Raw genomic sequence first — 11,180 nt, 5'->3', positions numbered from 1 at the left:
TTACCCACCAATGCCGCCCGTAAGTCAAAAAACGATTCAGTTTTCGGATTTCAAAAATCATCGCGCCGTTATATGTTCTTAATAGACTGATATACCAACATGAGCTAGCCCGATGGCCAAAGCCTCAACCCTCCACACTGGAGACCAGGGGTTCGATCCCTGGTTCTCACACCCTTTTTCTCTTCTTTTTCCCTTATGCATGGGCCAGGCCATGTGCAGGTATTTTTTTACTTTATATTCCAGTTTAACGGCACCCCTGTTTAGTTGTTTTTTTTACTTTCTTATTCATGTTTTGATTTTCTTCTCTAAATTAATTCCAGATTTCAAAAGAACAAAAAAAAATAAAAGTTGTCAGTTTAAAAAAAGTAGAAAAATGATAAACTGTTTGTGTATTTAAAAAATATTCGGAAAGTCATAAAATGTTCATGAATTCAAAAATTGCTCACATATTATAAAACAAATCATGATTTCAAATAGATTTTCATGAAATAAAAAATGTTCATGATTTTTAAAAATGATCAGATATTCAAAAAATATTAAAGAATTTAAAAAACATCTCTATCAACTTTTAGAAAATGTTTCCAAAAATTAAAACACATCTCTAAATAATAAACATAACTTACTGTCGCTTACATTTTATTAGAAAATCTCTAGAGGTCATTTTATGATTTTATTTAGTCCCTCGCGTTGGGTACAAAAAGGTGTCTGTGATTTACAATTTGCTCAGCCATAAAATATTTTGTTGTGACCCCTTAACAAATCAAGTCACGATGAGCATTATATTTTTTGTTTTTGAAATTACATTTTAAAAGTGTCTTATCTCATCATACCATCACTCAGATATACTTTGTGAAATAACATTTCAAAAACCTTATGTCATATTTGCATTGGATTCATACTTCTTTATATCTATCACACTTGTATAACCTGATAGTTTTTCTTATTTATCACACCTGTATAACCTGATAATTTTTTTTCCGTTACACCTTTATAACCTGATAGTTTTTCTTCCGTTGCAACGCACAGACATTTTTGCTAGGTAATAATTAAATAGATTAGTTCAAGAGGATGGGACCCACATGTCATACACTACTTAAGTTAATTAACTAACAAATTTAACTTAAGTATATTAGGTTCAATTAACCTAATTAATTAGGCACATTGATTACCCTAATTAATTACTATGATTAAATTAGATAGAATTACTTCATGATTTAATTCATAGTCTAATTAATTAATTAACTATTTAATAAATAGTTTTAAATTCTTTTTTATCCTTTTTTTTTGTTAACGGGCATTGGGCCCCATTGTCATTCTCACGGGAAGGTGGCAATCTGCCCCAAATGCCTAAACACAGGGGGGGGCGAATCCCTGTGGTTTAACAGGAACAGCCCCGAGGCGAGGCCATCCGGGTTGTGGCCGTTGCCGGAGCGAGGCGGTGGCCGGCCGCAGCGTGCGGGGAGGCTGTCAACGGTAGGGCCACGAGGCCGGGCGGTGGCCAACCGCAGTGTGCGGGGGAGGCTGTCAACAGTGAGGCCATGGGGCAGGGCGGTCGGAGCAGTTGCGGGGGGAGGCGAGGAGCGGCAGCTAGCGGGGGGGAAGGGGAGAGCTCGCTAGAGCGAGGCGAGGTGGTGCGGCCGAGACGGGGCGTGCGGTGGCCGGGAACGCGAAGGGAGGGTCGGAGGCGGAGCTGTGGGGGCTACCGGAGTGAGGGGCGAGGTCGTCGGGAGGCATCGACGACGGATCCGGACGGAGGGGAGGAAGAGGAGGGGTGGTCGGGGCCTGTGTGCTCACCACCGAGCAGGGGAGGCAGAGGCTCGAGGGGGAGGACGTTAGCATGGTGGCGAGGTGGAGGAGGAGGCAACCGGCGACGGAGGCGGTAGGCAGCGGCGGGAAGGAGGGCGCCGGCGTTGGTTGGCGACGTCGATGGGGCCGGCGGGGATGGGCCGGTTGGTGGGGTGGAGGCGGCACGCCGCCACGGGGAGCGGGTCACAGGGTTGGGGGGAGAAGTGTGGGGGGTTAGGTTTTTCACGGGAAGTGGGGGGTTTTATGCCCCGAGGGGTATAGTGGGTTGGTGGGAAGGCCGAATGGGCCAAGGCCGAGTTGGGCCGGCCAGGGGGGAGGAGATTTATTCCTTTTCTTCTTCTTTTTTAATTTTTAATTTTACTTTTGTTTTTTCATTCTATTTTGCTTTTAGTTCCTAAATTTCCTTTATAAAAAATGGGACTTGCCCCCACAATATTTAATGTGATTCTATTTCATGCCACAAATGTTTTTTGGGGGGTTAGAATTTATTTAAATATGGTAAAATGCAACAGGGCATTTAATAGTTGTTTTGGCCTCGGTTTTAATTGTTTTTGAAGCATTAAAGTATTTGGTGAAATGTTGGTTTCAATTTTATAAATACTTAGAAATTATTTGTAACCTAAGCATGATTTTTGTTTTCATGCTTGACAAAATATTTATACCACCTATTAACTGAATTTTGAATTACAAAAGGAATTTGAAATGAGATATGAAGTGTAAAATGATCAAGCACTGTTTAGGAAAATGATTAGGCATTGATCATGGTCATGAGTGTAGCTTAATTACAATGGTCATTGTAGCATAATTCAGGGATGTGAGAGCATCCAAGTCACCAACATCAATACCATGAAACTCTTCCTCTACCTCATCCAAATCACCATCAGCATCACCATCACCATCCTTTTGAATTACTTTCTCACTAGCAATCACATCAACTTAATTTGCTTGGCTGGTTGGTGGTTGGCTACAAGCATTAGGGGCATACAATTCAACCTCACTTTCTTTGCTAGTTGGTGGTTGGCTATAAGCATTGGAGGCATCAATCATAATCCTTTGCTCAACAAAAGGTACACTTGTCCTCTCGGTCATTGGGGAAGAGACAAGCCGGTTCAAGTCAATTGCAAACCGAGGAGGTTCAACCTTGGTGGCAAACAATTCAAGTGACTTGTCTTCTGATTGGTCAACTTTTTCCTTGTACACATCCCAATGCAAGTCAGAGGTGATAGGCATACTTTTCAAGCGAGATTTGGCTCCAACTCCAACATCATACCTTCCTATTAACTTAACACCATCATTGAGGTCCATCCACTCTAAGACATATCTCACTTTTGCAACAAGCTCATCATAGCTAGGGCTTGTATAAAAAACAATGGCTTCCTCATCCCTGTCGACATTGCTAGTCAAAAATGCCTCCTTGTCCATATAATGAACATTAACAAGTCCCCCTTTCTAAAAACAACAATAATGAATTAAACACAAGCCCATCAATGATAATCGTGGGTTGTCTAAAAACAATCCATTATACCCACATCATATCAACACTAATTATCAATGATGTTCAAAAAAATGACATGAATTAAGATACACTAATGATTGTTTACCCTAAAATGTACTTCCTACGTTCCTAAATATAAGTCTTTTTAGAGATTTCATTAAGGGGCTACATACGGAGCAAAATGAGTTAATCTTCACTCTAAAGTATGTCTATATACATCCGTATGTAGTCTTCTAGTGAAACCTCTAGAAAGACTTATATTTAGGAACGGAGGGAGTAAGTAACCCTAAACCACAAACTTTCTACTCATGAAGCAAATATTTCTACTACACCAAGCTCATCCATATTACTAAAGATAAAAAAGATACTAAAACAAACCAAAATTAGGGAGGAAAGCATGAACTAGGGTTTCCCCGAGATGTAAAAAATCTGTCAAAATAACAAAATTTAAGCAAAAAAAAAAGGATGATTCAAGGGAGATTACCACAAACAAAGTGATGGAAAGTTCCACCCAAGGGAACCACCTTTTGGAGAGGATTTGGGGGTGGGGGGGCTTGAGGGTTGGAGAGGGGGGAAGAGGAGAGTGAGAGGAGAAAGATCGGACTGGATTGGGGAGAGTGAGTGGGGTGGGTCCCACCCACTCTTCCGTGGGCTGTGTAAGTTTTCCGGGCCAGACGCCAGGGTCCGCGGCGTGGGTATGGAGACCGGCCCTTTGCCACGTCAGCCAGTCAACACAGCGGGCGATCGAGCGGGTCCGTACCAGACATCATGGTCACTGGCGTCTCCTATGCAATCCAGACGCGAGGAATGTTGGGGTCACGTAAAGAGATTAGATTGATTATTTTTTTTTAAATGAGAGCAAACCTGGATTTTGTTAGCCTTATAGGTCAAAACCAAAAAATTGTCGAGGTTCAGGTGATGGACAATGGCGTGCTGTTACACTTGACAATTGGGTCAGTTTGCTCACAGGATTGGACAACCCGGCTCCAGGCGTGAAGCCAGAGTCCTACTTGTGGCCGCGAATGCGCCACTATGCACACGGATACTTCTGTTAGGCATTTTATCCGGCGAACATAAATAAGCTGATCATGCTGGACACACGCCTCATGGATTTCTCTGCTCTCAATCTCCCACCTGGCACCAGAAATGCACAGGCTGCCATTCTGGAGGCAGGGGAAGGAAGGCTTGGGATGTTTATCAACGAGTATTTGACACCTGAACTCAGGTATGCTGTGTTGCAAAACGATGGAGGTAGTGCAAACCAGTGGCTGTCACAAGGAAGGTTCAGTTACCTGTAAACTATCGCCATATGCTCGTGGGTGTAGCTGGGGGATACTTAATCCTACAAGGGATTCCGGAACCTGAGTATTCCGGAGCCCCATTGGCAGAAGTGGAAGACTCGGAAGTTTTAACTCTGAATCTGAAGACTTTACAGCTTGAGTGGTTCTTGACATCTAAGCTCAGCAACATGGGTTCTCATTTGTTTGCCGGATTCCCACCATCCTTGTCTCCACCATCCCTTCAGCATGGTAACCCTGCTCTCAGTATTTGCATACTTGTACTTTGCACTCTGTAGGACTGTGTGACATTTATATATTATGCAGGTATTACTGTGTTAGTAGGGTGCTATGTCAGTAATAATTATTTTACCAAGCTGTTATTCATGCAATTGAAAAGCCGTGGAACTTAGGACATCAAGAAGTATGTGTTTCTCATCTTGGGGATATGCTTGATTATCCCAGCACATATGTTTCTCTTAAGGGTGTGTTTGGTTTAAGGACCGAAAGTCATGGAATGTCATGGTTCCGTCCCGTAGTCATGGGTTGGTTTCATCCTTGTGTTCAGTTGGTGATAAAAAAAAATCATGGATTGGTTCCGTCCCGGTGTTTAGTTGGAGAGATGAAATGAGAAGAATCTGATACCACTCACCTCTTCGATATAAATGATGAGATTACATATCTGAACAAATAGAGTTATTTGCATTTAACAAGCCTATAATTTAAATTTTCAGCAACGTTTTTTTCTATTTTCAACACATGCAAATAAAAATATATGACCTTGAGTACATATCAAATATTTACGAAAAATAATCACGAAAATGAAAAAATAACCACGAAAAAATTAATCACGAAAACGAGAAAAAAATAACCACAAAAACTTTTGTTCGGGTGTGGGGGTGAATGCAGTGAGAATTGCTTGGTTATTTCTTTTTTTCTTTGCTTTCTCAGACGAATAACGAGTCGATTCCTCCAAATCGATGAAATCACTTGGTGAAGCATCCGGATGATCCAATTCCGATTCCTAACCCAACTAAACACGAAAACGGCTGCTAGGGATGGAACCAACCCGTCTGATTTCACCTCATCCTGAAACCAAACACACCTTATGTGCTGGAATAATCAGGCATATACTCCGCACCGCATATGAAAACGAGCACCGAGCAGCTCTTTTCTTTCAGGCTTGTTTGCGGTGCGGAGTATTGTGGACCTCGGTGCTCGTTTTCATATATTCTGAGAGAATAGTTGTGATATCTAGCAAATTTATTTCGCAAATGGAACCAGAATTAGACAATTTCAGTCATCTAAATCCTCTGTTCCTACCAAGATATGCAATGTGACTGGAAGCAGGAACAGCAGAGTGAGAGTATAATACGTAGTCGCAAATGGTTTCTACTATCTCGGTTGCTATTTTGTAAGAAATTTGTGCAAGAGATACATACATGGCTTCGTCTTACAAACAGTAACAGATTTACTGCAAAATGCTCTCATGGACGAAAAAGAATCTACATATTCTGCTTGATGAAGTCTAGATTGAGCGTGTCCCGCACAATGAGGAACATGCTGACCATGAGCACCAGCAATATCCCCGACGACATTATCCTCCGCTCGATCTCACGGGGGATCTTCTGCCCGCCGCGGGCCGCCTCGAGAAGGATCAACGCCAGCGTCCCGCCGTCCAGCGCCGGCAGCGGCAGCAGGTTGATCGCCGCCAGGTTGAGGTTGATGATCGCCGCGAACTGGAACAGCCCGTCGGCGCTCGACCTGGCCACCTCCGCGCCGACGGCGATTATGGCGACCGGGCCCGACACCTTCTCCGCCGTCTGCGAGAAGTTGAGGAACGTCTGCCGGAGCCCGTCGAGCACGGCCCCGCCCAGCGCCCTGAACTCGCGCACGGCGAGCACGGTGGCCTCGGACACGTTCCTCGGGTGGACGCGCGTGGCCCGGTAGTTGGGCGAGAGCTGCACGCCGATGCGCCCGGACCCGTCGGCGCTCGTGTCCGGCACGACGGTGAGGTCGATGAACTGCGGCTTGTCCCCGGCCGCCGGCCCGGCTCTCGACACCTTGAGGAGGACCTTCTTGTTGGGGCTGGATTTGATGAGGTCGACCAGGGCCGGCACGGAGGGGTCCGGCGCGGCGCCGGGGACGGCGAGGATGACATCGCCGGCGAGCAGCCCGGAGCGCGCGGCGGCGGAGCCGGGGACGACGTCGGGGACGAGGACGCCGGAGAGCAGCGCCTGGACGGGGACGCCGACGGTGACCGCCTGGGCGTAGATGATGAGGAAGGCGAAGACGAGGTTGGCGATGACGCCCGCGGAGACGACGAGGAGGCGGTCCGGGACGGGGCGGTTGCGGAGGAGGTCGGGGTCGTCGGGCGCGAAGCCGGACTCCGGGTCGTCGTCGGGGAAGCCGACGTAGCCGCCGAGCGGGATGGCCCGGAGCGCGTACTCGACGGCGCCGAGGCGGAAGCTGGCGAGGGCGGGGCCGAAGCCGATGGAGAACTGGGAGACGTGGATGCCCCGGGAGGTGGCGGCGACGAAGTGGCCCGACTCGTGGACGAGCACGATGGACGCGAGCACCGACGCGGCGGACGCGACGGACTGGACGCTGGCGAGGAGGTCGGACGGGGAGGCGGCGACGGCGACGGCGACGGGGAAGGGCCTGTTGGCAAGGTGGGGGTGGGGGTGGCGGTGGCGGCGGAGCGGGCCGGCGGCGAGGGAGGGGGAGTGGAAAGAGGGGCGGAATGGCGGCTTGGAGATAATCATGGTGAGAGGGGAGGAAGTGGATAATTTGGCATCCTTGGGGAGCTTGGAGGTGTGGCCGGTTTGTTGGCCATGGCTGTGTGGTGTGGATTCATGCAGCCGGGCGACGGACTGCGGCCACAGCATAAAGAGGAGTTTTGCTCAGCGGGTGATCGAGAGGGTGTTCCTTTTCGGGGACTTATTGGTTTACGGAATTAAAAAAGTCCCTATAAATCTTACTTAAACCAAACACAAGGGACTTATTGTGGTGATTTGGGACTTATCAAATAAGACTTTCAGGGAGGAGCTTATTGGGACTTATCCCGGACCGGACCTACCCCGCGTCGCTCCAGGCTCGTTCCGTGCACGCCGCCCCGCCTCTCGGTCCAATCGCCGCCGCCGCCCCGCCTCTCGCCCCGTCGCCGCCCCGCCTCTCGCCCCGTCGCCGCCCCACCTCGGTTCGTTCTGCCTTGGTTCGTTGCAGCGGTGCCTCCAATCGCCGGACAAGCCCTCTCCTGAGCCTCGTTGCAGCGATGCTTATCCTGTATGCCGTACGCGTTGGCTGATGACGATCCATGTGAACAAGTGTATTATTAGGTGCAACATGGACTTATAAGTCCCTGTAAACAAATAGGTAGGGACTCGAGACTTATAAGTTCCTGTAAACAAACAGGTAGGGACTTATGACTTATAAGTTGGGACTTAAAAAAGTCCCAGGACTTATGAAACAAACAGGGCCTGAGTGAGCTGTGTGAGGGGGGTTTTCACTGTTTTGACCCGAGGGGATAAGATAATCACGTAACGAACTCGTTTGGAAACAATTTCATGTTTTGACCCTTTTCTTGAAACGCCATATACCGCCCTATTAAGAAACGTCACTCTACTGTGGCGTTGCAGACCTATTAAGAAATGCCTGTGTAATGTGGCATTTCTGGCCTTGTGTGAAACGCCAGGTACCATGGCGTTTCTTGGCTTTATATTCTGACATCCGGACCCCCTCGCCCACCAACCACCATTTCTCCTTTCTCTTGTTCTTCCTTTCACGAAAAAGCTCTCCCTTGTCCTCAAGATCCCCCCTTCGATCTCCCTCCTCCCTCAACCTTTTAGTTGGTTCTTTGGGGCAAATCAAAGAGGCCGGTAAGCTCTTCCAATCCCTCCAATTAGTTTTTGCAATGACTTTGTATTTGTGTAGATTTTTTTTGCACCAGGTGTTCCATTTATGTTGCATTGTATTGGTTGGTTTATTATTATTGATAAGATTTGGTTGGACAAGGGTTAGGGTTAGTGTTAGGTTATGTGTTATGCCTAATTTGGATGGACAAGGTTTAGGGTTAAGGTTTGTGTTAATGCCTAATTTGGATGGACAATGGTTAGGGTAATGTTTTGTTAGTTGTTTTGTTATACTTAGAATTGGTAATTTTGTCTCTTTTTTTAGATGGACAAGATTGTGAATATTCATTATATTGACAAAGAGGCATTCATGAATGTTGTTATTGTTGACAAATATGAGGAAGTGTTGACATTTCTTGATAGTCCTACTTATGAAGAGGTTGTGGCAGAAACTCGGATAAGATTGAAGTGGGTTGATCCAAGTGACCAAGTAGAATTATTAGGAAGATATGATGTTGGGTCGGCACACAAGTGTCGAATGAAGACAATGCCTATCAAGTCCAATTTGCATTGGGTTACATACAAGGAGGCTGTTGCATCCTCGATAGACAAGTCACTCGAAGTGTTTGCTAGTACGATGGTCAATGCTCCTCTTCATGTTGATTTGAACCAACCCTTAGTAGATGATTTGAGCCCGTATAATGGTGTGCCACCTATTGTTGAGCATAAAGTAGAAGTGCAAGTCAATGAGTAGCCCCAATATGATTTTGGAGGTAGTGCACCGATCAAAGATGATGGTCATGACTCCGACGAAGAGTATGAGAGGCAACACAACATTGTTGGTGACGTAGAGGCTCAAGTAAGGCATGATGACATGGATCCTGACATTGTTTATCAGCGTGCTTGTGTGGATGAGTCGGATGATGAAGACCCGGTGAATGAGTTGGATGAGGATGGCTTCACTGAGAAAGAAGCGGAGTGGTATACAAAAATCACCTGTAGGGATCACAAAGTTCCCTTGTTTTGTGATGTTAGCCTTGCAGATAAGGCTTTAGTTGACGGTGGCATGAGCAAGACAATTGAGGCTAGAATGTTCCCAAGTAGCACACCCAACACGATTTGTATGTCTTACCTAAAGAAAGGTTTGATGTTCGAGGACATTCTAGAATTGAAGATGTGGTTGTGTGAGTATGCCGTCAAACACTGCAGGCCTTTCAGAGTTGTGCACTCGGACTGTCATAGAGCGATACACCGTGAAATGCGAGGTAGAAAAATGCAAATGGAAAGTCAGTGCAAGACTCATGAAAGATGGTTTGTGGAAGATAAGTAGTTGCATTGCAACTCACCAATTCACACCGCCAACAGATGAAGCACCAGAGACACACCGTCAGTTAACCTCGGAATTCATCGGTTATAAATACCAGAAACATATAGCTGAGGATCCAACCATTAAAGTGAAGTTTTTGATGAGTTGGGTTTTCGAGAGATTTGGATATAAGGTCATGTACGGGAAGAAATGGAAGACCAAACAGGTCGCTTTTAGAATGTTGTACGGTGGATGGGAAGAGGCGCACAACATGCTACCCCGGTTGCTGGGCGCGATGGCCTATAGAAACCCCGGAATGTACCACTATGTCCAAGATATTGAAGGAGTGTTCTGTCGTGCCTTTTGGACGTTTGGACCATGCATGAGCATTGTCGTCCGGTTTTGTCTATAGATGGAACATTCCTGACTGGCAAATACAAGGGCACACTAATGATAGCAATGGCACATGATGCTAATGATCAGGTGATGCCTGTGGCATTTGCTTTGGTGTCAGTGGAGAACCAAGACAACTGGGAATGGTTCATGAGACTTGTGAGAAGCACGGTGATTCCTCCCAATAGGGAGGTATGCATCATATCCGATCGGCACCAAGGCATATTGAAGGCCGTGGATGTTCACATTCCAGGGCATGCGAGGCTTCATCGTCGATGGTGCATGAGGCACTTCATTGCAAACTTTTACAGGGCTTGTAAGAACAAAGATTTGGCGAAGGATCTTAACTCCGCATGTGTGGCCTTCTCCGTTGAGTCGTTCACGAAATGATTGAACAAAATATATGAGAAGGCAAATGAAGGTGGGAAAGAATTCCTACAAAGGAATATAGATGAGAGACATAAATGGTCACGGGCATGTGACGAAGGAGGCATGAGATATGGCGACATGACAAGCAATCTTGTTGAGTGCTTCAACTTTGTCTTGAAGGGGGCACGTCAGTTGCCGGTCACGGCAATAGCTGAATATACCTTTTACTAAATGAGTATTTTCTGAAGCACTCCGAAGAATTTGACAAGTTGATTGGTGAGAGTGAGAAGCCTCCCAATGAGCTCTATCCGAAGAAGGTTGCCGAGTGGCTAGAGTTTCAAAAGGAGAAGTCAGCCATGCAGCGAGCCACTTGTTTCGATAACGCTGAAATGAAATGCCAAGTGGATGAGCCAGGCGGTACAACGAGAGATGGGCAATCATATGGTGGTCGCTCATTTATGGTTTCCCTTCGGACGCGGCATTGCACTTGTGAGCGGCCTAGTAAGTACCACTGGACATGCTCGCACATGATGACGACATGTTGCATGAGGAATTTGCCCTTCTCTGATGGTGTAGTTGTGAGGTTGCATGAATTCAACTTGCAAACTCGTCAGTTAACATGGGCGTCGAGATTCCACCCTTTTCTTGACCCATCACAGTGGCTAGAGTATCACGACCCTAAT

The 11,180-nt window shown here is 46.5% G+C and overlaps 1 protein-coding gene across 1 annotated transcript; it reads right to left on the bottom strand.

Moving 5' to 3' along the window:
• Window positions 1-5,954: 5,954 nt before the first annotated feature.
• On the bottom strand, window positions 5,955-7,474 carry LOC123429528 (probable membrane metalloprotease ARASP2, chloroplastic). The gene has a single exon (XM_045113554.1). The coding sequence runs from the start codon at window positions 7,464-7,466 to the stop codon at window positions 6,084-6,086; it is 1,383 nt and encodes a 460-aa protein (XP_044969489.1). The 5' UTR covers window positions 7,467-7,474; the 3' UTR covers window positions 5,955-6,083.
• Between the last annotated feature and the right edge of the window lie 3,706 nt (window positions 7,475-11,180).

This window comes from Hordeum vulgare, chromosome 2H (genome assembly GCF_904849725.1).
Source record: "Hordeum vulgare subsp. vulgare chromosome 2H, MorexV3_pseudomolecules_assembly, whole genome shotgun sequence".
Taxonomy (NCBI): Eukaryota; Viridiplantae; Streptophyta; class Magnoliopsida; order Poales; family Poaceae; genus Hordeum; species Hordeum vulgare.
The sequence above is the reverse complement of the archived record's forward strand: the minus strand, read 5'-3'. Positions and strand labels throughout refer to the sequence as shown.